Source organism: Globicephala melas, chromosome 16, assembly GCF_963455315.2.
Source record: "Globicephala melas chromosome 16, mGloMel1.2, whole genome shotgun sequence".
In the NCBI taxonomy this organism is placed as follows: domain Eukaryota; kingdom Metazoa; phylum Chordata; class Mammalia; order Artiodactyla; family Delphinidae; genus Globicephala; species Globicephala melas.
In genome coordinates this window covers 83,550,456-83,578,212 of record NC_083329.1, presented here as the reverse complement: position 1 = coordinate 83,578,212, position 27,757 = coordinate 83,550,456, and the positions used below count along the sequence as shown (strand labels likewise).

The 27,757-nt window shown below is 44.5% G+C and overlaps 1 protein-coding gene across 2 annotated transcripts in view; it reads right to left on the bottom strand.

The window, feature by feature from the left end:
• FMN2 (formin 2) overlaps positions 1-27,757 on the bottom strand; it is a 310,405-nt gene that overhangs the window by 261,260 nt on the left and 21,388 nt on the right. For both annotated transcript variants that reach the window (XM_060286264.1, XM_060286265.1), the window contains exon 2: positions 13,866-14,032. In XM_060286264.1, coding sequence (XP_060142247.1) covers positions 13,866-14,032 — 167 coding nt within the window. The remainder of the gene's footprint in view (positions 1-13,865; positions 14,033-27,757) is intronic.

The following is a 27,757-nucleotide window of genomic DNA, read 5'->3' as shown; positions in this document are numbered from 1 at the left end:
TATAAAGTGAATAGAGTTTAGTGTTCCGCATGGTAAAAAAATAAATAAATAAACAAACAAAACACTCCTTTGCGTAAAACCCTCCAGTGGCTCCCCACCGCTCCCGGGATTGAGTTCCAATTCCTAAACCCGTCTTCCAGAAGCCTCCATCAAAGGGCTCTGGGTACCACCGAGAATCTTCCCCCATGCCCACCCCTCACACTGGACACTGTGGTCCAGCCAAAATGACCCCTCGGAACTCAAGTCTTCTGTCCCCACAAAACACTGTGCCATTGCATCTGCCCACCTGGCAGGCCTTGGGACAGTGAGCGACACAGCACAGGGAGAGGAGCTGCATTTTTCATGAAAAAAAAGTCACTATTATGCGACTGGCTGGTGACCACACATGGTTAGAGACGGAGGGAAAAGTCACACTGACACAATACATTTACATTTTACATTTTACCTAAGTATAGACCAGGGGCCAGCAAACTGCAGCTGCTCCCCATATTTGAAAATGAAATCTTGTTAGGAAATAACGTCACGCTTATTCACTGCACGTTTTCCATGGCGGCTCTCACAGGATGACAGCAGAGCTGGGTACTGTGACAGACGCTGTGAAACAGTTACTAAAGCCTAAGATATCTTCCCTCTGGCCAACTTTAACAAACTGTGCCAACCCCTCATCTAGACAATAAAGTAATACAAAGGAAATAAATCATCTTTAAGATTTCCAAAGGCTAGTAAAACTCTGGAGGAAAAGCCCTCTAAGCTCCTGGTTGGCTGGTGTCTTCTGGGTCCAAGGGCCCTTCAAGTTCTGCACTCCTCCTGGCTCTTGGGATGGGAGAAGGAGTCCACCAAAATGCGAGTCACACCCACACAACTCATTACTATTCAGTGCACATCCAGGAGAAAGACAAGAAAATCACGAAAGAAAAGTTGGGCTGAGTCACCCATTTTAATAAAAGTCCATCTAATAAACTCAAAATGAATTCTGCATCACCCAGTTTGCCAAAGGAGTGATAAAAAGTGCCACTTGAGAAAGCAAAACAGGCATCCAGAATAGCATGCCCCTTAAATGAGCAGAAACAAACCACGGAGAAAAAAGTACGTCATTAACTTAAAAAGTGTAACTGCCACAAGTGAGGGGTTTTTTTAATATTATTTTTAAGACACTTTTAAATATTTTTAAAATGTTATTAATTTTTCGTCTTCAGTTGTTTTTTTGCGGTACATGGGCCTCTCACTGCTGTGGCCTCTCCCATCGCGGAGCACAGGCTCCAGACACGCAGGCTCAGCGGCTCACGGGCCCAGCCGCTCCGCGCGCACGTGGGATCCTCCCAGACCGGGGCACGAACCCGCGTCCACTGCATCGGCAGGCGGACTCTCAACCACTGCGCCACCAGAGAAGTCCTGCGTTACATCTTAATTGCTGCACGCGAGCTTTCTCTAGTTGCAGTGAGCACGGGCTACTCTTCGGTGCGGTGCGTGGGCTTTTCATCGCCGTGGCTTCTCTTGTTGCAGAGCACGGGCTTCTAGAGCACACAGGCTTCAGTAGTTGTGGTGCACGGTTCAATAGTTATGGCTTGCAGGCTCTAGAGCGTAGACAGCGTACAGGCTTAGTTGCCCTGCGGCATGTGGGATCTTCCCGGACCAGGGCTCGAATCTGTGTCCCCTGCATTGGCAGGCGGATTCTTAACCACTGCGCCACCAGGGAAGTCCCACAAATGAGTTTTTGAAACTTGATTTTTCTGAATGTCAATGACCTTCATGGGTGGGGATTATCCTGAAATCCATAAAAGTCCTGGCAGCATTTCCTCTAAGCTCAGAACATTGTGGTGAGGTAATAACAACCATACCATGCCTACTTTTGCAACAATACTCTGGAATTGAGCATAATGGGGGGAGGAGGTGGTAGGGGAATCAGCTCTTTTGCCTTCTAAAATAAAACACACAGAAAGCAGCACATGTCAGAAATTTATTAAACCACATACCAGGTCAAAAAAATAAAATAATCTCAAAATATATTTACTTCAATTCATATACATAAAATCTTGGATACTGATTACTACATACAATCATAAAATGATTGAGTCCAGAGAAAAAAATCCTTCTCCTTCACACTGAACCATATGACTACAATCCTAGGGGATGTAATCTGACCCACAATACAATCAAGCCTGTGCTAAAGAAAGGTTACTAATACAACTATTTAAAAACCATGCAAGTGTTCAGCCAGCAAAGAAACTAACGTGGAACTTCTTGACACAATCCACTTATATTATTTAGGAAATCATCTTTTTCTAACTAAAAATAAAATTGGATGAAGAAATCCCCCTTGAAGAAAACTAAGAATAGTAAGCAGATTTCTTCCTGTTTATATTTATTGACTGTTCCCTTCAATAATTTTATCCTACAAGAATTATCCAGCCAAGAAAATTAAGTGTATTCCACGTGGTAGAGTCTCTGAGAGAAAAGAACAATGTTGGGTATAAACCAACCTCTAGCCCTTGGGTCCCGCTGTCTCAGGAATTCTGAGTAAAGCAGACATCCTTGCAGACAGCGGTACTTTCATTCATTCAGGCCACACTGTCTACAAAGTATGCTGGACACACACACAACAGAGCAAGCGAAAGTGACCACGAGAGGATTTCAGCCTGAATTGGAACTGGAGGAGGGGATGGAGACTCTCACGCATGCACCCCCAGGAAACTAACTGAGGAACCAAGAGACTGATTTCCCCTAAGTGCCTGGTTTACAGAAGACAGAAACCTGTCTCCTGACCAGTGAACACCAGCCAAGAGTCCCTCCCCATCTTCAAGCCAATTAACTCACTGCCTGGACTCTGGCTGGATGCCCCATCTTTTCACTCCTTGCCCATAAACAGAGCTGCCCTGAACCCTCAACCGACTTCCTGAATTGCAAGTCCTCTGCTATTTCCCCAATAAACTCAATTTCTGGTCATTTGAGCTTGCCTCAGCTTACATCCTTTATTTAGGTTGACACTACAAGTAAGTAAGTGATGTGCCAATATTTGCATGTGACACTTTCCCAGGGAAGCATGTGGTCACTATGAAGTGGCCATGAACACACCACTAAGTGGGCATGATGGCCTCACCTTCACAAACTGGCAGGTATCTGACCCACAGCTTTTCCTACTCTCTCCAGAAAGATGTGGGGAGGGAGGGTTGTGGGAAGAAGGTGGGAATTACACCAGTAAAATCAAGAGTAGCAAGTAGATTAAGAAAGAAGAATGACAAAAATCCTGGAAGCAGAGATCCAATAGAGAGTCGGTTCCCAAGCCAAGCAATTCCTGAGCAAATCCATCCATCCTCCACCTTCTTTCTGTCCAAGTTCACGTGATTATGAAATATAGGTAACTCCTGATCATTCAAAACAATCCACTTAATAGATCTTGCAGGGCTTCCCTGGTAGTGCAGTGGTTGAGTAGTCCGCCTGCCGATGCAGGGGACGTGAGTTCGAGCCCCGATCCGGGAGGATCCCACATGCTGCGGAGCGGTTGGGCCCGTGAGCCATGGCCGCTGAGCCTGCGCGTCCGGAGCCTGTGCTCCGCAGCAGGAGAGGCCACAGCAGTGAGAGGCCCGCGTACCGAAAAAAAAAAAAAAAAAAGATCTTGCAGGTCTTCCCTTCCTCAGTCACCGTGGCTTTCCCTCCAGCCTCGTGAAATCAAAGCATATTTACTGAACAGCTCTGCTGAGTTCTGTGATAGAAACTTGAAATAAAATAAAAATAGTAAACACTAGTATTTACTGGGCACTTATTACATGCCAGGTGCTATGGTAAATGCTTTATCAGTTATTCTCATTTAATATTCAAGATTGTCCCCAGAGGTAGGTACTATTATTATACACGAAAATTTTTAGCCTATGACCTTGGGTACCTGTTCCAACCTCTTCAGTAAGTGAAGGAGATGGACCAGAATCCACAGTCTGGGACTAGAGTCTGCTCTGACCACTCTGGGGACATCAGATCCCTGCGTTCACTGTACATCTGTGTTTCTACAGTAAGCACAGGGATGCAGCATTGCACCATCACGAAGACACCTCCACGGAAGATTTAATGTGCATTGGGGCATGCAGAGTGTGTAGCCTATTATGACACATGTAAGGTCCTTTGAGACAGAAAATACAGACTTTGGTGGTGAAGGAAGGTGTCTGAGGAGTGACATCTAACTCTGAAGAGCATTCTCTGACAGAGAGTGAACTAAACTAGGAAGTAACAGTTCAGGAGCAGAAGCAGGAGCTCTCATCCAGCTCCATGGACAGTCGGGGAAACTGAGAAGCACTTCAGGAGGTGAAGGACAGGGTTTGGAGAAACAGAAAGGGAGGTGGGTCACGAGCTGGAGAAGCAGGCAGGTCATGGAGGTCCAAGGAATCTGGGCTTCATTCGGACAGAAAAACAACTAAAAAGGCTTTACGTAGGAATATGATACGGTCAAATGTCATCACATGGTTTCTCAACTGCTGGCATTGAACTGGACACTCTCTGTTGGGGGAGGGGTCCTGTAAAGTGCTGGGCAGCATCCCTGGCCTCCACCATGCAGCTCCACCAGCTGCACCCCTCCCCCACTGTGGCGACCAAATATCCTCAGACATTGCCAATCCCACGCTGGAAGGACCGTGGCCCTGAACTGAGAACCACAGGCTGGAGCGAAGAGCTGGGACTGAAGACCCAAGACGGTAACTGACAAGGTGGATGTGAAAGCCAAGCAAGTGACAGCTGAGCTGAAAGGTGACTTTCCTGATTCCTCTAATACAACGTGGCCGTACAACCTAGGCCTCCAGAATCATCTAGAGAATGTTCCAGGCCCACCCTGTGCAAACTCCTCTCCACCTCTGAAGCCCCATTCACCTGGCAGTGTCATCATCGACCCCCTCAGCGGGGACCCTGGCCTGCCTCCTTGGCCCCTCCCAACTCTCAAGGCCCCGCCTACCTCTTGATGCCCCGCCTTCATCCCACAGATCCACCTACCTCTCAAGGTCCCACCTTCCTCTCATGGCCCCGCCTTCCTCTCCCTGTCCCACAACCCCACACCTGCTTCTCAAAACGTCCTCCACCATCCTGGGAGGCATCAAGCCTCAGCCAAAACCTGAGCCCCTCAGGTCTAATCACTCCACAGACTGGACTTCAGAATCAGGAGACCAGCTCCGCCCCTCAGGTCTTAAAGGATCTCCTTCAGTCAAGCCTCCCGCGAATCCATTCCCTCTAGTCTCTCTACACCTGCTCTTCACTGTCCGTAAGAATTTTACCCCAATGTACTTCTCTCCACTGTATCTTGACTTACGAGGTTTATTCACTTACCTTTTTAGCACATAACTCATGGCCTATGCTAGTAACCCCAGTTCCTCTGTCCTCCAGAATTGTCACCACAATGTCCCAAGGAGTCGTGAATTCTAGATGTCCAAACGAAAATGACCGTCTTGCCTGAAACTTGTTCTCGCTTTCACATTCTGAGAATCACCCTCCACCCACAGGTGTGAATCAGAAACCAAGGAAAGCATCCAATCAAACGTCAAGTCCTGACAATGGTAAAACCTGAATATTCCCCACATCTGTCTCTTTCCTTCCCCACTGCCCCTGTTTCAGTTTAGTCACTTTTACCCACCACCCAGACCCTAATTTTAAATTTCTTCAATCCATTCTCCACCATTCTGCCACCAAAATAATTTTTCTTCTATAAATGCCAATCTGTTTATGGTTTAACTACGCAAAATTATTTAAAAGCATCACCAGGACGACATAAATGTCCTTGTTTACACGTCTGGCCTCCTTTCCACCCTTCAGTCTCCCAGTTTACAATCCAGAACCACTTGTACTCCATGGTCACTTGCATCTCCATGGCGAGCACAAACACTCCTTTTGTAGCCGGTCCCCGCAGTCAACTCCTCGTGGACCCTCAGGCCCTTCCCCAAGTACTACCTCCCGAACTACAAGGGGACTCAGTCAACCCTCCCTTTTTGCTCCCCCTACTGTGCATGTCTCCACTGGGACCCCAAATACAGTAACACTGCACACATCCAACACTCACTGTACACCCCATACTGTGCAAAAAGTTTTACTTGTGTTCATGCTTTCTTCTTACGCAGAAACTACTGTATCACTCCTCATTTTACAGAAGTGACAAACTTTGAGAAATTAAGCCATTTTCCTTAGTTTGCACAGTAAAGTGGAAAATCCAGGGCTCAAATCCAGGACAGTCTGACTAGAGCCCATTTCAACCACTAAACTCCAATAATTTGTTTTCACGTCTTATTTAAGTCAATGTAAGTCAGTTGAGAATAGAGGCTTTCTTTTAATGTGTGTGGCCCTTGTAACTAGGGGTGGGCGGGGCAAGAGAAAGGGGAGGAGGTGAAAGAAATGTAAATCATAACTGCATATCAAGACCCTGATCTAAATTAAAAGAGATCTATGTATAAAATAAATAAGATACATGGTATATCTTTATATATAAATAACATATATATAAATTTATAAAATAAATAAAATATATAAAAATTTATATATAAGATACATGGTATATCTTTATAATAAATAAGATACATGGTATATCTTTATATTTATATATTTAGATATACATGGTATATCTAAAATAAATAAGATACATGGTACCACACAGGGAATATTGCCTATATTTTATAATAACTATAAATGGAATATAACCTTAAAAAATTGTGAATCTGGGCTTCCCGGGTGGCGCAGTGATTGAGGGTCCGCCTGCCGATGCAGGGGACACGGGTTCGTGCCCCGGTCCGGGAGGATCCCACATGCCGCGGAGCGGCTGGGCTCGTGAGCCATGGCCGCTGAGCCTGCGCGTCCGGAGCCTGTGCTCCGCAACGGGAGAGGCCACAGCAGTGAGGCCCGTATATGGCAAAAAAAGAAAAAAAAAAATTGTGAATCACTATGTTGTTACACCTGAAATTTATATAATTCTATACATCAACTATACCTCAATAAACAAATAAATTAGAAGAGGAAATCCGCAGTTATCGTAGATCATTCGGGGCTGCTTTAACAAAACCACACTTTGGGTGCCTTAGAACAACAGACCTTTCTTTTACATAGTTCTGGAGACTAGAAGTCCAAGATCAAGGTGCCAGCATATTCGGGCCACGGCATCTTCCTGCGTCACATCTGGTGCCTTCTCCCTGAGTCCTCACACGGTGCAAGGGGTGACGGGGTCTCATTCATAAGATGCTAACCCATCATTGGGGCTCCACCTAATGACCTCAGCTCCTCCCAAAGGCCCCACCCTAACACCATCACATTAAGTATCCCTGGATGTGAATGTGGGACACATTCACATTCAGACCACATACTGCTTAAGACTACTGCGTCTTAAGGAGAATTCAAAGTGTCATAGCGGCCTCCCCAGCTCGAACCCCAAGTGTGATGGGCCCTTCCCTCCTCCTTCCCTGGCGCTGGCCGGGTGGTTGGCGCAGGGGCCACTCCACCGCACTTCTGCATGCTCGGGCAGGGCCTAGCCTATCAGCCTGGCCCCGCGCCTGCGCCCACCCACTGTGCAAGCAGGCAGGAGGGAGTTCCGCTCCGGGGACACTAGCTCCCGGGCCACCTCAGCGGTCACGAACTGACTGGTGAAGCCAGTGCCGGGCTGAGACCTAGGTGCCAGCGCCTCAGACAGCGATCCCAGTAACGGGCAACAACCCCCTCCACGTGGCCACTGCGGTCTCCCCGCTTGTGTGCCTAGTTCCATCAAGAGCTGGAGGACGACGCTGCTGGGACAGCCAGTACTTCTTCAATCCCGGGCGCTGGCTGGCATCGCACCTTCCTACTCCAGGTAACAGCGGGCCCGCTCAGCCATTGGCTGCCCCACAGTGGGCCCCTCCCCATTCTGTATAAAAGGAGCCCCAATCGGAAGGAGGGAAGATGGCTTTCTGAGGCGCTGATCTGCCAATTTCTCGTTGGGCTAGCTTTGAGATTAAAGTCGTTATTCCTTGATCCAGCAGCTCATCTCCCGAAGTACTGATCTGTCGTTCGCAGTGCAGAAGGAGCTTGGGCTCGGTAACAAAAGAATGACATTAAACAGTAAGAATGAAGTAAAAACTCCAAGATACTGAGAATAGAGAAGAAAAAAGCAAAGAAAGTTACATGTGTCTTCTCCCAATAGGAAAGAAAAGAAAGGGAAGGAAAGAAAAGCAAAAGGAAAAGAAAAAAAGAAAGAACAGAGAAGAAAAAAGACAATAAAAAATTTTGTTGCACTGGATGGAGGCTCCCTGTATAAGAAAGGGATAAAACAAATGAAAACTAAACTAAATATGGGATACTTCTGAGCAAGTGACTGTTTACTGAAATAACAGAATCCATTTGAACTTGACGCCAGGAACATCCTGGTTTGAGTGTCCTAGGTACTGTGATATTGGGATGTTGAGAAGGAAATGAAATCAGAGCACAGAACTGCCTCATCTGGGCAATATTTACAGTATGCATATCTTCTTCAACTTTTAGAATAAACTTACAGATAAGACAGTAACCATAAAAATATGCCCTAAGGATGAAAGTGCACCTGCTGGAAGCTGGCACAGTCCCAGCGTGGACCAGCTGGAGGGGTCAGCAGAGGAGCTAACAACAGGCGGGGTGGCCGGAGACAGAACCCGGTGTTGGCGGAACGACGACACATCAGAAAGCTTACTGTTTCATGTTCAAAGCCAATGACCACAGGGAACTAGGACAGCAACGGGAACCACGCCGGGAGGAATAGGGACACCCAGAAAGTGACAGTAATGTGGATAACTGCATCAGCAAGCCTAAAACACCAGAAATCAACACCAGCTAAACAAGGGCGGGGGCACCACACAGGGAGGGACTGAAAGTAGGCAGCAGGCGAGGGGCAGGGCCACTGCTGGTCTCCCAGCCCTTCTGCTCTCGTCACCATGGGAAGGTGGTGCTTTAGACATTTCTAAGTCCTTCAAATTAAAAAAAGAAAAAAAAACTGTGTGAGTGAAACTGAGAAAGCATTACAGATTCAATCTACTCTTGTTACCCTGCTTATAATGGATTATGCAGTGATCGATCACCTAGGTAACGGAACAGATATAAAACATGGCTACTAAATGAATTCAGAAAATAAAATCTTCCATTTTACTACTGACTTCTATGCTGACATTAGAGAGAAGTCTGCAGGGAAAATAAATATTTCAGCTAAAATAATTTTAAAAGCTGGGCTAAAAATTAAGTATAATTTTAATACCACATTTCAAATGAAGCAACTTCTGAGAGTTAATACTGTATGTAATGTTTCAAAAGTAAAAATACAGCTTTATATACACACATGCTCTCTCAGAGTTAAAAGACATTGTCATAGCTTTTATTGCTCCTCAGGAAAATATTCGTGTGGGTTTGACTAAACAGCATCTAAGTATTCTTCTTGCTCTGAAAAAAAAAAAGAATTTAAATACAAATGATCATTTCTGTTTGTCACTGAAGTCTCCATTTTGGCTACAGATGACAGTGAGGAGATTGCATTTCATTCGGTTTCTGGAAGTGGCTGCTCTTGGTGTTGATTTATGACATTTTTCAACAGGTTCAAGATCACGTTTCTCTTATTCCTTTCTGGCCTGGATCTTCACGTCTCCCTGCTCTGTAATTCTAGCCTCAAGAATATACTCCTCCAAACCTATGTCCGTATACACACACCAAAGGCTTCCACCCATGCGGAAAACATGGGGATCACTACATATTTACCAAAATCAGCAGATCTGCCAAACCCAAAACAGCCCATCCAAAAATATTCTACTAGAAAGACGTTTAAGATCTGTTTTAAAGGATTAGGGAGCTAAAACCATATAATCCTGCCAAAATCCTTGGGCCATGTATACTTGCTTTATTTTTTGTCATGTAAAGAGATTATGTGATACCTGACATAGTTATGACTGGAGAAATCCTAGAAGAGCTTGCTAATGGATAATCAACAATTACGTAAGATAATTGTGGTTTGCTGAAAACAGCTGCTGATGAATATGACCCAGAAAAAGGGTCTCAATTTGAATAAAGCATTCTAAGGAGAAGGAGTCTTAAGGGACCATATCCTGAATGTACTCTGGCAAAATGACCTCCGTCCACACCTAAGGGGCAATGAGCCAGGGTCCGTGGTGGGCAGCAGGCTGAGATGCCTTGTCCACAGGTAGCAGGGCAGTGGCCCAAAACTTCAAGTATGTGGTGTGTCACAATAGTGAATGCTTTGCTATTTCTAAGGATTTAGAAACCACGCTAAATATTTCAAGAGAGAGTTTCCCTCGCACCTGACAGATGAGTAAAACAGGTTCCAAAAGAAGAAAGTCTTTCCTCAGACCACAAAGAACACAATCCACAACTCAACAACGCATGTTACCAAGCTGCAGGCAGGAGGATTATTCCTATATTTTCCCTTGCTATCTTCAGAATTGCTCTAGATTAGAATTTTATTTGAGATATAAAACACAAAGAAACAAACAAAGCAAAAAGCAAAGGTGAGGATAATGGCAATGCTACTGGGCTATTAAAGGAGCTCAATCTTTCTTTCTGATTTGAGAAAATGTGACTATGAAAAGGGCTGTCAGCCCTTTTCAGTGGCTGAAGAAAGGTTAAGTGTCACGGCCTTAAGTCAATGACGTTCCACTCAGCAGAAAGCAAAACCTATTGTTCATCAGGTGATATGCTAGGTTATTAGTTTTCTAAATAAACAGAATTTTATTCAAGAAAAGTACATAATGAACACCGGTTCTGTCCTTACAATACTTTCCTCCTAAAACCGGCCTATCTTCTCGGCCTCGGTAAACGGCGCAAACACACACCAGACACTTAAGACCAGCACCTTTGACCAGCACCAGCATCTTTGATTCCCTTTTCCATCGCCCCCCTCGTCTAAGCCCCGGAGGTCCCATTAGCTCCACCAGCAGGGCAGGACCCCTCCCACACCCACCACCCCCTCTGTCTCCTCCACTGGCTCTCGCTCGGCTCCTGCGGCAGCCCCCCTGCTGTTCCAGCTCCTGCTTCAGCCCCTGGAACAGCACCCAAGGCCAGGTCCCATAAGCCACGCGCAGCACAAAACAAACACGCTCTTCCCTTGCACAACCCTCTAAAAGCTCCCACTTAAAAAAACGCATTATCCTTCCATGGCTTTCAAGACCCTGAACGTCCTGGCTCTGTAGTCCTTTCCGTCCTCAGGCCGTGTCTGCGCTACCCCGGGGCACTTGCACTTGCCTCTGGGCTCCTGGGGGGACCTTCCCTCTGACCTCCCCTCAGGGCTCCTGACATTACATGCCGGGCTTCCTTCTACACTCTCCCCACCTCCTCTTCACTGACCATATTCCACAGGTTCACTTCCTTCACAGCACTTATCAGAATCTGATGTAAGTCCATTACCTCCACTACATGTTTGTGTTTTCTCCATCTGGCTCCACTGTGAACAGGATGTAAATACGGAGAACCGGAATCTTAGTTCTCTTGCTCACTAATACATCTCTGGAGCCTAGAACACTGCCTGGCATAGAGAGTGCAGTCAGTAAACATTTGTGAATGAATGAATGAACATTATCACTCAAAACTATTTGCTTTTCAGTATTCTTGAAGTTTTAACCAAGTTAAAATGTGAGAGAAAATGTGAAATTCTTTCACATTTTCTATAGCATCTCTAAAGCAAAATGTTAGGCCCTAAAAATGTATAAAATAACATGGAACTGAATCAAGAGGGTTGACTGAAGTAGGCCAATCCATAAAGTGCATGAAAAAGATCTCCAGATCAAACTCTGGGGCTCTAATTCCGTGTGGACGGAGATAAAGGGGGATGCTCTCAGGGAAGGGAGCAAAATTAGGGGTGGGAAGAGGACCTGTCATGAGCTTATTCCTGTGGTGTCTCAAAGGGCAACTGTCCTCAAGAGAACTGTTGGTGAAAAATCCTCCTAGCAGCAACTTTCTGGCAACCAGCAGCAAGGCTGATTATCAGAAACTGCTCTCCCTACACAAAGTGCATTCCTCCCCCTTCCCTCACTAATGCCTCAGTTTGCATAACTCCCTGCACTGTTAGCTCTTCTGAGCTTTGCAGAAAATCCTCAATTATGCATACAATAAATGCACATTTCTGCTGTTGAACTGCCATTTAAGTATCTGGAAGAATGTTTCCTACTTGTTTTGTGTTAGGTTTGGCATGGAAGTAGAAAGGTAGCACAGAGCCAATGAATAAAGTGAGAAAATGCAACCGCACAAACTTGCAAAAGAAATTCCCCACTCTGAGAGAATTATTTCATACGATATTAAGGGACTGCATTCATTTTGCTTGTCACTCTCTATGCCATAGACGGCTGCCCCCCAAAATGACAAGGCCGGGAGGGGTTACTAGTCTCTCTAACACAAGAATGGAGGAGGTAGGAGGTAAGAAACAGCTAGTTCAGTAATTTTTTAAAAAAGGAGGAAAAGGGTTATTCTATTCTTTTCAGTTTACTCCAATTCCACATTTATTGACTGATAAGACTTTATTTCTGAGCTTTAAGGGAAGAAAATGCAGTCAACTTGGGAATAGTTTTAATCCAAAAGCAAGTGTGAGGCACAGCTAGTGTTTGCCTCTGTCTGTCCCATAATGCTTCTAATTCCTAGTTGCAAACTGATGTATCTCCTAGAACACAGCTCAATAAAGCTCTTAGCTCACAACTGTCCCCAGGTTCTGTACCTGTAATAACACACATTTCAAAAAGGAAAAGGGAGGGAAAATTTAATTATCCAATTTTTCTCATAGAAGAAAAAGATCTACCGAGCAGTGGTTAGCTGCAATGTCATGAATGGATAGATGGACAGACAGATAGACGATTGATAGATGGATGGATAGATAGATGATAGATAGATAGACAGATAGACAGATAGATCAGTTGATCTTAAGAAGGAAGCTTCACAAGTCACAGTACATCCCAGGGAATCTTCTTCCACATGAGAAGTATCAGGAAGATCTCATAATATTTTATGTGGTTTATTTTCCTAATACTGAAGGGAGACCACAGTTGTGATGGGTAAAGAATAGGAAGAAGAAAAACAGGCGCATATGGACGTTTTGTTATTTACTATCACTTCTTGATCTCAGCCAGGGCTCATTTCCATCATCTTCAAACCCCTCTTTCAGTCGCGCACACACAGAGGAGAAGGAGTGCGGTCAGAAGCCGGGCACAGATGTAACCAACCTACAAGGATGAGACCTGTACACTGCCTCATACACTCCGAGCTCCACACAGGGAGCCAAGCAGACTCCACTTTCCTCATGAAAAAGTCTGCTCATTACAACCCCCAGGGTCGCACACGTACCACATACATGAGAAAGATGAGCAATACTCTGGTTTGGAAGCAACAACCCAGCTGTGCTCTTATTTGTTATGAGTTATCAAACAGCTTGAGAATGACTGTTCTGAAGTATTAACCCTCTTGGTGAGTGGGAGCTGGGGAGGAAGCAGACGGTGCTGCTTCATGTCAACAGTTAGTACCTGGATGAGCCATGAACTCACAGGAATAGTGCTCCAAAGCCCGCATAAACCTGCTGCCTTCTGGGAACAAAGCCCCTGCCCTCAGAGCTGCTTCTGAAGGTATGTACATGACCAGCTAAGTCAGAAATACTGACTCAGAGCAACTTAAAAACCATCACTGGTTAAAGCAGGCTAGAAAACTGCCAAGAGTGGCCATCTGTTAAGAAAAGGAGGTTTGGCAAGTATACTTAAGAATACCCTAGCCATAAAGGAAACAGATGTGCTAAGCTGTTGAGTGGCAGGGGCAGGAAGGCCTGCATCCCATGCGGGTCTTTAAATTACAGGGCGATAGGTAGACACACATCAGAGCTGCTGTTTCCACTGCAATCTGCTTCACAGCCATTGAGTTCTGTGAGTTCTCCTACTTACATCAAACGGAGCTGAGCTGGACTGGGCATCCTGACCACACGGCTCCCTGAAGCAGTCACCGAAAGGAAGAAGGAGACCCATGGCTATGATCCGCGAGCAGAACTTCTCTGCTTCTTCTGGAGGCCCGTTCTCCTGCTGGTTGAACAGCTTCTCCAGCAGAGTTCGCCCTGCAGGGGAGACATGGTCGTTAAGCAGGTGCACTGGCAGGTGTCCTGGCTCAGACTCCCGGAGGAGGGGCCGACAAACACAGCTGGGGTAGCACTGTTGCCAAGGCTTTGCCGTGCACAGGGAATACTCTGCAGGTGGCCCTGGGTACCACATGGGAAAGGACAGATCTGGGTCGCTCTCCCATCCCCACAATACCTCCCCGCCTCCAAAGAGAATGGGACACGTGATGGGACCTACATCCTCTTCCATCTGAAGAAGACCCAGCCTTTTGGGTTTCACTGGAAATCCTCCTTCCACTCTTTGTCAACCGGCCGGTGGCTCTCTGAGGAGGCAGCCAGTAGTCACCATTTAGGCTAAGAAATGTCAGTGGCTGCCTCACAGTCTGAGGGGTGGCTGTCGGGGGGCAGGAACGGGGTGGGCAGGGAGGCAGGCACCAGCCACTGGAAGGGGACAGGGCTGGCCCACAGAAAATGCCTCCCTGAAGAGGAGAGTGACAGAAACTCAACATCTTCTCATATGAGCCTCAGAAACATCACTCTAGGGTAGGTCTACACTTGAGGTTTCTATTACTTCCCAAAGAGAGACAAGAGAAGAGAGGCACATGGAGACGAGAGCGTTGGCTGCGGCCCAGGCCCACCTGGTCCTGTGGCTCTGAGTCCCGGCCGTGGGGAGAGCAGAGCGATGAGGGGGTAACCCGGCGTCTGCTCTCACTGGTCACCCAGAGCCGAGAGCCGCAGGCCAGCCCCTCATCTGTCTGACTCTCAACTCACTATCCTTCAGAGAGTGGTTTTGCTGGCTTCTGCACTAATCATCTACAGTGGAGGAAACAGGAAGTCTCCAGAGTCACTCAGTTCCCGCTGCTCCGGCCCTTCCTCTATCAGCAGGTTCAGTCTTCAAATTTAGAGTAAAGTCCCGTATCCAGAAAAGCTCCCAGTGACCCCCTTCTGCACTCTCCCGGCTCCCTTCAGAGTTCCTCTTTGTCATTAATTACTTTAGTTAATTATTTGTTTAATGTCTACCCCCCTCACCATAACATGAACTCTCTGACAGCCAGCATACATCCTGCAGACCTGTCCACTAGCACAGAAGAACCAATGAACACTTTCAGGAATTCTGAATGAATACAATGTTATGATTCTGTGATAAAGACTCATTCACATCATGGTCAGAACTGGAAATGAAATATTGGTCTAGACCAGGGGTCAGCAAACTTTCACTGCAAAGGACCAAATAGAAAATATTTTAGGCTTTAAGGGCCAACGAAGGTCTCTGCTACACATTCTTCTTTGGTTTGGCTTGGTTTTGAACAACTTTTAAAAATGTAAAAAGCATTCTCAGCTTGGGGTTGTGCAGGGCCAGCCCTCACTCTACACATCAGTCACATCTAAATTTCAAACGTATACATGTTCAGTTCTTGCAGGATGGTTTCCATGCAATTTTAGTGCCTCTTCCTATGTTTGTAAAATAAAACTAAATTCAAAATCTACCTCTCATACGTAGAATGACAAAGCAGGGCAAAAGAGGCTCTCTGTTTTCTCTGTTCCTGTGGGTCACTAGAGAGCATTTGCAGGTCTCCCAGGACATTTTCTGAGGGGAAACTGAACTCCTTTTCCTACATAACTTAAGTTTGCCTGCACCTAACTGGACCCACACACCTAGGAAACCACATCCCTCAGTTCTCAAGTGATTGTCATAACAGTAAACCCATCTTATGCAGACCATCTTACAGTAGCTCTGCAAATGGCCAGAAAGCTAAATAGTTCTTTCCTACAACTCAATCTTGTATACGACGTAAAACAGGGAGACAGGATCTCGCGTGTGTGTGTCCCAGAGTGAATGAACGTGTATGTGTTCATCAAGCCAAAACCTTATGACTGTGGTAGGGGAGCAGCATGGAAGCACAGCCCCAGAGCTTTGTGCCCTGAGGGCGAACACCTTTCACCAGAGCACCTCCCCCTGGGCAGCACTTCCAGCTCTAACAGCCCTGAGTATCCCCCTGGTGGCAAACTCGCCCTGGGCTGGGAGCCCTGCCCTCACCTCCCTGCCTTCACAGCAGCCCGGATGCCCCAGGCCTTCCTCTCACAGGCCTCTGGGATGAATATGTCACGTCCAATCCCACACGCTTAGGGACAGGGAGTGGGGGTGACTTCTTGATTCCACAAGCACTTTCAAACGATGTGACTCCTCCAAACACTCAGCGCCCTTGACACTCCCGCCGGCCCTATTCCTGCAGCGTCCACTCCTTCTGGCCCTTCCATCCCTCACTAAGCCCTCCACCTCCTCACTCAACACCCTGGTCTCCCCTCGACCCCATCATCATCGTCACCAACGCTCATGGAGGTAACTCACCCGTGACCGTGAGTCCTGCCTTCACCCCGCAGGACCCGGCCCGTCCATCCCCCGGCTGGGCCGCCTGCGCCAGGCCCGCGTCCAAGTTCACTCAGCCCTCAGGGCTCCCTGTCCCCCTCGGGCTGAGGCTGTGACACAAGGCCCACCTCCCGCTGCCTCTTGCATCTCCCTGGGCACCACCCAGCGCTCCCGCACCAGAGCACTCTGCCCCGGGACTTGCATGACCAACACTTTCTCACTGACCCACATCTCTTCTCAACTGTCACTTCCCCCACCCTCCCTAAAACAGCACCTACCACCCTGTCCCATTATTCCCTTCAGCCTCCAGAGCTGGGTCCTGAGCTCCTGCGAGCCCGTGGGCCACTCCCCCTCACGGAGTGTCAGCTCCATTTCAGCAGATGCTGGTGTCTGTTCACCACTTTCACCCAGAACCTCAAGGGAGGCCTGGCCCAGAGCAGGTCACCAGTGAACCAGTGTGTGGACATCTAATCCCCAACATGACTCTTTCGGCTCTGCCTCTAGAATCTCCAGTAAACCTTCATCCTCCACATGGGCCTGAATCAGTCACAGTTACATGGTTACTGCCACCCATGCCGGTCGATCCCAGGCTCCACCACCACACCACAACCAGGCCCCCACTTCCCTCTCCCTCTGTCACGTCAGCCTGGAAACTCACACACACTCCAGCCTGGCCCACCCTTCCCTCCGCCTGCACCTGAGCACCTCAACACCACAGAAGAAAGACACACACGCTGCCTGTTCTCACTTTACTATCTTGACTATAAACGTCTATCAGGCCCAACCCTGCTCTGCATTCTCGACTCAGCTTCCAGTCGCCCCCCTCATCCCACTCTTTCCAATGAGGAGATGATGACCCTCTCAAATAATTTACTGAGAAAATGCAAGGATCTGGGACAAACTGTATATGCAGAACACCCACACCTGCACCCTCCTCTGCCTACGCTTCACGGTGGACACCCTGATCCAGACAAAAGCAAGTTCTTCCCTCTGTGTCCTGGATCTAATTCCTTGTTGCATGCATGGAACTTCACTCTTTAATTGTTCCTTCTCTCTCTGAATCATGAACACGCCCTTCTAGACTGGACGATTCCAGAATCACAAATACATGCTTAAACTGTAAAAAAAATCTCCATGAGCCCACATCATTCCCCACCTCCAGCTACTGTCCCATTTCTTGGTTTACTTTCACATCAAAACTGCCAGGTATATCATCACAAAGTATACAAATAACAAATGTTGAAGAGGATGTGGAGAAAAGGGAACCTTCATACTTTGTGGGTGGGAATGTAAATTGGTGCAGTAACAACAAAAAGCACTATGGATGTTTCTCAAAAAATTAAAAATAGAACTACCATATGACTTACCAATTCCACTGCTGGGCAAATCTCCAAAAAAATGTTTCAAAAATATATGCACCCCAAAGTTCATAGCACCACTATTTACGATAGCGAAGATATGAAAGCAACCTAAATGTCCATCAACAGATGAATAGATAAAGATGATGTGGTATTCCATTCAAGTATTATTGGAATTACTTGGAATATTCCAAGTAATGTTCCATTGCGACATATATACAATGGAATATTATTTTGCCATAAAGAATGAAATAATGCCATTTGCAGCTACATGGATGGACACAGATTATCATAGTAAGCGAAGTAAGTCAGAAAGAAAAAGACAAACACCATATGATATCACTTATATGTAGAATCTAAAATACGATATAGGGGATTTGGTTCAAGATGACGGAGTAGAAGGACGTGCTCTCACTCCCTCTTGTGAGAGCACTGGAATCACAACTAACTGCTGAACAATCATCAACAGGAAGACGCTGGAACTCACCAAAAAAGATACCCCACATCCAAAGACAAAGGAGAAGCCACAACAAGACGGTAGGAGGGGCACAACCACAGTGAAATCAAACTCCATAACTGCTGGGTGGGTGACTCACAAACTGGAGAAAACTTAACTACAGAAGCCCACCCACTGGAGTGCAGGTTCTAAGCCCCACATCAGTCTTCCCAACCTGGGGGTCCGACAACGGGAGGAGGAATTCCTAGAGAATCAGACTTTGAAGGCTAGTGGGATTTGATTGCAGGACTTCAACAGAACTGGGGGAAACAGAGACTCTACTGTTGGAGGGCACAGACAAAGTAATGTATGCACTGGGACTCAGAGGAAGGAGCAGTGACTCCATAGGAGACTGAACCAGACCTACCTGCTAGTGTTGGAGGGTCTCCTGCAGAGGTGGGGGGTGGCTGCGGCTCACCATGGGGACAAGGACACTGGAACAGAAGTTCTGAGAAGTACTCCTTGGCGGGAGCACTCCCAGAGTCTGCCATTAGCCCCACCAAAGAGCCCAGGTAGGCTCCAGTGTTGGGTCACCTCAGGCCAAACAACCAACAGGGAGGGAACCCAGACCCACCCATCAGCAGTCAAGAGGATTAAAGTTTTACTGAGCTCTGCTCACCAGAGCAACACACAGCTCTAGCCACCACCAGTCACTCCCATCAGGAAACCTGCCCAAGCGTCGTAGAGAGCCTCAACCACCAGAGGACAGACAGCAGAATCAAGAAGAACTACAGCCCTACAGCCTGTGGAAGAAAAACCATACTCACAGAAAGGGAGACAAGATGAAAAGGCAGAGGGCTATGTACCAGATGAAAGAACAAGATAAAACCCCAGAAAAACAACTAAATGAAGTGGAGATAGGCAACCTTCCAGAAAAAAATTCAGAATGATAGTGAAGATTATCCACGACCTCGGAAAAACAATGGAGGCAAAGATCGAGAAGGTACAAGAAATGTTTAACAAAGACCTAGAAGAATTAAAGAACAAACAAACAGAGATGAACAATACAATAACTGAAATGAAAACTACACTAGAAGGAATCAATAGCAGAATAACTGAGGCAGAAAAATGGATAAGTGACCTGGAAGACAGAATGGTGGAATTTACTGCTGCAGAACAGAATAAAGAAAAAGAATGAAAAGAAATGAAGACACTCTAAGAGACCTCTGGGACAACATTAAACACAACAACATTTGCATAATGGGGGTCCCAGAAGGAGAAGAGAGAGAAAGGACCCAAGAAAATATTTGAAGAGATTATAGTCGAAAACTTCCCTAACATGGGTAAGGAAATAGCCACCCAAGTCCAGGAAGTGCACAGAGTCCCATACAGGATAAACACAAGGAGAAACAACCAAGACACATACTAATCAAACTGGCAAAAATTAAAGACAAAAAAAATTATTGAAAGAAGCAAGGGAAAAATGACAAATAACATACAAGGGAACTCCCATAAGGTTAACCTCTGATTTCTCAGCAGAAACTCTACAAGCCAGAAGGGAGTGGCATGACATATTTAAAGGGATAAATGGGAGGAACCTACAACCAAGATTACTCTACCCGGCAAGGATCTCATTCAGATTCCAGGGAGAAATCAAAACCTTTACAGACAAGCAATACCTAAGAGAATACAGTTCCACCATACCATCTCTAAAACAAATGCTAAATGAACTTCTCTAAGTGAGAAACACAAGAGAAGAAAAGGACCTAACACAAACAAGCCCAAAACAATTTAAAAAATGGTAATAGGAACATACATATCGATAATTACCTTAAACGTGAATGGATTAAGTGCTCCAACCAAAATACATAGATTGGATGAATGGATACGAAAAAAAGACCCATATATATGCTGGCTACATGAGACTCACTTCAGACCTAGGGACACATACAGACTGAAAGTGAGGGGATGGAAAAACATATTCCATGCAAATGGAAATCAGTAAAAGCTGGAGTAACAATACTAATATCAGATAAAATACTTTAAAAAAAGAATGTTACAAGAGACAAGGAAGGATATCACATAATTGATCAAGGGATCAATCCAAGAAAAAGACATAACAATTATAAATATATATGCACCCAATATAGAAGCACCTCAATTCAGAGGCAAGTGCTAACAGTTATAAAGAGGAAATTGACAGAAACAGAATAATATAGGGGACTTTAACACCCCACTTACACCAATGGACAGATCATCCAAACAGAAAATTAATAAGGAAACACAAGCTTTAAACGACAAAATAGACCAGATAGATTTGATTGATATTTATACGACATTCCATCCAAAAACAGCACATTACACTTTCTTCTCAAGTGCACACAGAACATTCTCCAGGATAGATCACACCTTGGGTCACAAATCAAGCCTCAGTAAACTTAAGAAAACTGAATACATATCAAGCATCTTTTCTGACCACAACGCTATGAGATTAGAAATCAATTACAAGGAAATAAACATAAAAAACACAAACACATGGAGGCTAAACAATACGTTACTAAAAAACCAAGAGATCACAGAGGAAATCAAAAAATACCTAGAGACAAATGACAATGAAATCACGACAATCCAAAACCTACGGGATGCACCAAAAGCAGTCCTAAGAGGGAAGTTTATAGCTATACAAGCCTACCTCAAGAAACAAGAAAAATCTCAAATAAACAATCTAACCTTACACCTAAAGGAACTAGAGAAAGAAGACCCAAACAAAACCGAAAGTTAGCAGAAGGAAAGAAGTCATAAAGATCACAGCAGAAATAAATGGAATAAAAACAAAGAAAACAATAGCAAAGATCAATAAAACTAAAAGCTGGTTCTTTGAGAAGATAAACAAAATTGATAAACCATTAACCAAACTCATCAAGAAACAGAGGCAGAGGACTCAAATCAATAAAATTAGAAATGAAACATGAGAAGTTACAACAGACACCACAGAGATACAAATCATCCTAAGAGACTACTACAAGCAACTCTATTCCAATAAAATGGACAACCTGGAAGAAATGGAAAAACTCTTAGAAAGGTACAACCTTGCAAGACCAAACCAGGAAGAAATCGAAAATATGAACAGACCAATCACAGGTAATGAAATTGAAACTGGGATTAAAAATCTTCCAACAAACAAAAGTCCAGGACCAGAAGGCTTCACAGGTGAATTCTATCAAACATTGCCAGAAGAGCTAACACCCATCCTTCTCAAACACTTCCAAAAAAATTGCACAGGAAGGAACACTCCCAAACTCATTCTATGAGGCCACCATCAGCCTGATACCAAAACCAGACAAACATACTACAAAAAAAGAAAATTACAGACCAATATCAGTGATGAATATAGATGCAAAAATCCTCAACAGAATACGAGCAAACAGAATACAACACATTAAAAGGATCATATACCATGATCAAGTGGGTTTTATCGCAGGGATGCAAGGATTCTTCAGTATATGCAAATCAATCAATGTGATACACCATATTAACAAATTGAAGAAGAAAAACCATATGATCATCTCAATAGATGCAGAAAAAGCTTTTGACAAAATTCAACACCCATTTATGATAAAAACTCTCCAGGAAGTGGGCATAGAGGGGACCTACCTCAACATAATAAAGGCCATATATGACAAACCCACAGTCAACATCATCCTCAATGGTGAAAAACTGAAACCATTTCCTCTAAGATCAGGAACAAGATAAGGATGTCCACTCTTGCCACTATTATTCAACATAGTTTTGGAAGTCCTAGCCATGGCAATCAGAGAAGAAAAAGAGATAAAAGGAATACAAATTGGAAAAGAAGAAGTAAAACTGTCACTGTTTGCAGATGATATGATACTATACATAGAGAATCCTAAAGATGGTACCGGAAAATTACTATAGCTAATCAATGAATTTGGTAAAGTTGCAGGATACAAAATTAATGCACAGAAATCTCTTGCATTCCTATACATTAATGATGAAAAATCTGAAAGAGAAATTAAGGAAACACTCCCACTTACCACTGCAACAAAAAGAGTAATATACCTAGGAATAAACCTACCTAGGGAGACAAAAGACATGTATGCAGAAAACTATAAGACACTGATGAAAGAAATTAAAGGTGACACCAACAAATGGAGAGATATACCATGTTCTTGGATTGGAAGAATCAATATTGAGAAAATGACTATACTACCCAAAGCAATCTACAGATTCAATGCAATCCCTATCATATTACCAATGGCATTTTTTTTTTACAGAACTAGAACAAAAAACCTTAAAATTTGTATGGAGACACAAAAGACCCCGAATAGCCAAAGCAGTCTTGAGGGAAAAAAACGGAGCTGGAGGAATCAGACTCCCTGACTTCAGACCATACTACAAATCTACAGTAATCAAGACAATATGGTACTGGCACAAAAACAGAAATATAGATCAATGGAACAGGATAGAAAGCCCAGAGATAAACCCACGAACCTATGGTCAACTAATCTATGACAAAAGAGGCAAGGATATACAGTGGAGAAAAGACAGCCTCTTCAATAAGTGGTGCTGGGAAAACTGGGCAGCTACATGTAAAACAATGAAATTAGAACACTCCCTAACACCATACACAAAAATAAACTCAAAATGGATTAAAGACCTAAATGTAAGACCGGACACTATAAAACCCTTAGAGGAAAACATAGGAAGAACACTCTTTGACATAAATCACAGCAAGATCTTTTTTGACCCACCTCCTAGAGTAATGGAAATAAAACCCAGAATAAACAGATGAGACCTAATGAAACTTAAAAGCTTTTGCACAGCAAAGGAAAGTGCAAACAAGATGAAAAGACAACCCTCAGAATGGGAGAACATATTTGCAAATGAATCAATGGACAAAGGATTAATCTCCAAAATATATAAACAGCTAATGCAGCTCAATATTAAAAAACCAAACAACCCAATCCAAAAATGGGCAGAAGTCCTAAATAGACATTTCTCCAAAGAAGATATACAGATGGCCAAGAAGCACATGAAAAGCTGCTCAACATCACTAATTATTAGAGAAATGCAAATCAAAACCACAATGAGGTATCATCTCATACCAGTTAGAATAGACATCATCAGAAAATCTACAAACAATAAATGCTGGAGAGGGTGTGGAGAAAAGGGAACCCTCGGGCTTCCCTGGTGGTGCAGTTGTTGAGAGTCCGCCTTCTGATGCATGGGACACGGGTTCGTGCCCCGGTCCAGGAAGATCCCACATGCCGCAGGGCGGCTAGGCCTGTGAGCCATGGTTGCTGGGCCTGTGCATCCGGAGCCTGTGCTCCGCAACGGGAGAGGCCACAGCAGTGAGAGACCCGCGTACCACAAAAAAAAAAAAAAGAAAAAAAAAAAGAAAAGAGAACCCTCTTGCACTGTTGGCGGGAATGTAAATTGATACAGCCACTATGGAGAACAGTATGGAGGTTCCTTAAAAAAATAGAATTACCATATGACCCAGCAATCCCACTACAGGGCATACACCCAGAGAAAACCATAATGCAAAAAGACACATACACCCAAATGTTCATTGCCACACTAGTTACAATAGCCAGGACATGGAAGCAACATAAATGCCCACTGACAGATGAATGGATAAAGTATGGTACATATATACAATGGAATATTGCTCAGCCATAAAAAGGAACGAAATTGGGTCATTTGTAGAGACGTGGATGGATCTAGAGACTGTCATACAGAGAGAGTGAAGTAAGTCATAAAGAGAAAAACAAATATTTATTAACGCATATATGTGGAACCTAGAAAAATGGTACAGATGAACAGGTTTTCAGGGCAGAAATTGAGACACAGATGTAGAGAACAAACGTATGGAAACCAAGGGAATTAAGTGACAAGGCTGGTGGTGGGATGAATTGGGAGATTGGGATTGACATATATACCCTAATATGTATAAAATGGATAACTATTAAGAACCTGCTGTATACAAAAATAAATAAAATAAAATTCAAAGAAAAATAAAATATGATACAAATGAACTTATTTACAAGACAATAACAAACTCACAGACATAGGAAAACTCATGGTTACCAAGAAGGAGGAAGAGACAAATTATGAGTATAGGATTAAGAGACACAAACTACTATACATAAAATAAACAAGGATTTACTGTATAGCATAAGGAATTATACCCAATATCTTGTTATAACTTGTAATGCAATACAACCTGAAAAATACTTACTTTGCTATACACCTGAAACTAACACAACATTGTAAATTGACTCTACTTCAATTAGAAGAAACCTACTAGCCAGAATTACCTACACCTGCCACCTCTGGCCCCTCCCTCCTGGCTCAGCCCACTCTGTGCTTAATCCCTCCGGAAATTCTGTTGACTCACTCTGACTCCTTATAACACTTTCCTCTCACCCCCTGATGCTCCCTCTGTTCTCTCCACCTCACCAGCCACGGTCTCTCCAGGCTCCTTTCCTGGCTGCTCTGCTCAGAGTGTTCAGGCTCATTCTATGGCCTCCTCTCAACTCTTCCTGTTTTCTCTCCTATGGTCTCACCCCAGCTGCAAACGCTCCTCCCCTTAAAACCAGGCAGGCCGCTGTGACTGCGTCTGCCGGCAGAGGATGGGAGAAGTGGCATCCCCCTAGGGAAGAAGATGAGAAATCAAAGAACCTCCAACCAGGCACTGAGAGATTTTTCCTCCAGGGTCCCTCAACCTGGACTCAGGGAAACCTGAAACCCAGAAGTGGGTATCAGAATTGACTGCGGAAGCTTTTGGGGGCAATTTGGCCATGCGTGTCAGTAATCTTTAAAAATTCACCCCTTGACCAAAAAATTCCATTTTGGAAAACATGTCATAGGCCACTATCCAGAGTGATGCATCGCAGGATTATTGTGAAGATCAGATGAGACAACACATGTAAAGTGCTCAGCACAGTTCCTGGTACAATAATAAATGGATCATTACTAGTAAAAAAAAAAAAAGAAAGAAAGAAAGAAACTAAAATGTCCAACTGTAAGGACATAGATAAAAAAGGATAGCTTTATGTAGATGACAGCTTACTATACAGCTGTCAGAAGTCATGTTAGTATAGAAAGAATAATGACTCAATTAATTTAAACACATTGAATATATGAAAAGGAATAAGAAAAGTAAAATCAATAGACGTCACTGGAGAATGCTAGTGCACCAATAGCCACTGGTAACAGAGAATTAATGGGAAATAAATAGAGCATTTAATCTGCCTTTCCAGTACGAACTGGATTTTGGGTTAATAATCATACCTCGTAATTAAAGTTTTCAGTACAGGAAAATTCCAGCCAAAAATGCAAAGAAATGACAAAATTAGAAAATTGCAATCCCTAATGGTTCACTTAATGAATAGATGGGAAACCCATTATAAAAAGGTCAACTGGGGCTTCCCTGGTGGCGCAGTGGTTGGGAGTCCGCCTGCCGATGCAGAGGATGCGGGTTCATGCCCCTGTCCGGGAGGATCCCACATGCCGCGGAGCGGCTGGGCCCGTGAGCCATGGCAGCTGGGCCTGCACGTCCAGAGCCTGTGCTCCGCAGCGGGAGAGGCCGCGGCAGTGAGAGGCCCGCGTACCACAAAAAAAAAAAAAAAAAAAAAAAAAGGTCAACTGAAAAATCTGCAAAGAAGACATCAAGCTGTCATCCCCAAACCCACAAGTCATTCAGAGTTAACACAAGGAGACAGGTAAACCTGGGGTGGGGGGCGGGGACTGTAAAGTCCACAGCACTGCCCAAAAAGCTCCCATGCTGTCTCTCCAGGAAGAGAGAGAAGAGGCCCAAGCATGGGTCACACCATGTCAGCCTGGACTTATTCTCGCCCAGGGTTTCAGACAGTCTGTGAATGCCTAGTTAACAGACTAGTGTTGTCTGTTGGGTTAGGGCTACCCTAACACTAACCCTAAACAATGAATTCTATGTGCCTTCAATATAATGATGCCATTGTGGCATATTAAAAAGTACATTTTTGAGATGCAGACTTAAGTATTTGAGATTCACATAACATGATGCCAGGAATTTGTCCAAATTAGTCCATTAAAAAAGGGTGGTGAGGGTTGGAGGTGATGAAGCTATTACAGGGTAAATAATGCTGATAATTATGGGAGGTGGGTGGTGGTCCCATGGGGCTTCATCACACCTCTGCTTTATGTATGACCAAGCTTTAACAATTAATATCTTCAATCATGTTATTTAAAAGGTTTAATGACGTGGAACAGTATGTCAAAAATATTATGTGAAATACTCAAGATTACACAGCTTAACAAGGTATGCTCCTGATTCTGCAAAAATAGCAGACACGACTTCACTTATTAAAGAGTCAAATCACTGCAGTAGGAGTATAACAAGTTTTTTTTTTTTTTTTTTCTATGACCTGCACACCAGCTGGACTGAACTGAACTCCCCTTCTGACCAACAGATGTAATTTGACCAGAGCGGGGGGAATGGACAGAGACACGACCTTCTGTTTTGCTTCTCACACTGATGGCTGGGGATTTAATTGGGACACACTGGCCCCAACAGACATCGGAGGCCTTGTACCTAAACTGGGGAGAACAGGCTGACCTAAAGCTTCTGGACCCACCCTTCCTTCTTCACTGTACAAACCAGCTCCTGTGACCAGGAAACACAGGCTCCAGGGTCCCTCCAGCACCCCCGTCCCCACCCTACCTCCTACCCCATGTGACACACAGTTGGGGTGCCCCCAACTCCTGGTCCCCTCACTCTGTCCTGGGTCACAGCACCTGTTTCTAGACAGGATGTGTTGACCACACCAACAAACGAAAATGCTGGCCCTAGAATATGAATAAGCATAACTTTTCTAAGTGCTCAGCTATTTAAACTTCATTTTACTTTGTATTTTCATTTGTTATTTAATCAACGATATTTACTGAGCTCTTACTATATACAAAGCAGCTCTAAATCAATTTGCCAAAAACCGACTTGCTAAATGAAATAACATTCATCCAATGACAGTCAAGGAACTTACTAACCACAAATGCTCTGATTATTTCTGAACTAATCGTCTCTCCCTCCTCCCATATGTCCTTACACACTTAGTAAACTTCAGCACGTGGAGCCGCTTTGCACTCATACTACAGTATCCCCGCGGGGTTGGTTCCAGGACACCCTCGGTACCAAAATCTGCAGCTGCACAAGTGCCTTATATTAAAGGGCCTAGTATTTGCATATAACCTACACACATCCTCCCTTTAAATCATCTCTATATTACTTAATACCGAACACCATGTACATGCTATGTAAATAGTTGTACATACAATGTAAATGCTACGTAAACAGTTGCTGGTGCGCAGCAAGTTCAAGTTTTGCTTTTTGGAACATTCTGGAATTTTTTTAAAAAAACATATTTTCAACCTGCAGTTGGTTGAAATGGTGGATGCAGAGAACGCGTGGATACAAAGAGCTGACTGTAGCTATAAATACCCCTCTTGCATTGCTAAGCAAATATCACATGGCTAAACATGGAAACAACAGCCCGGGGACA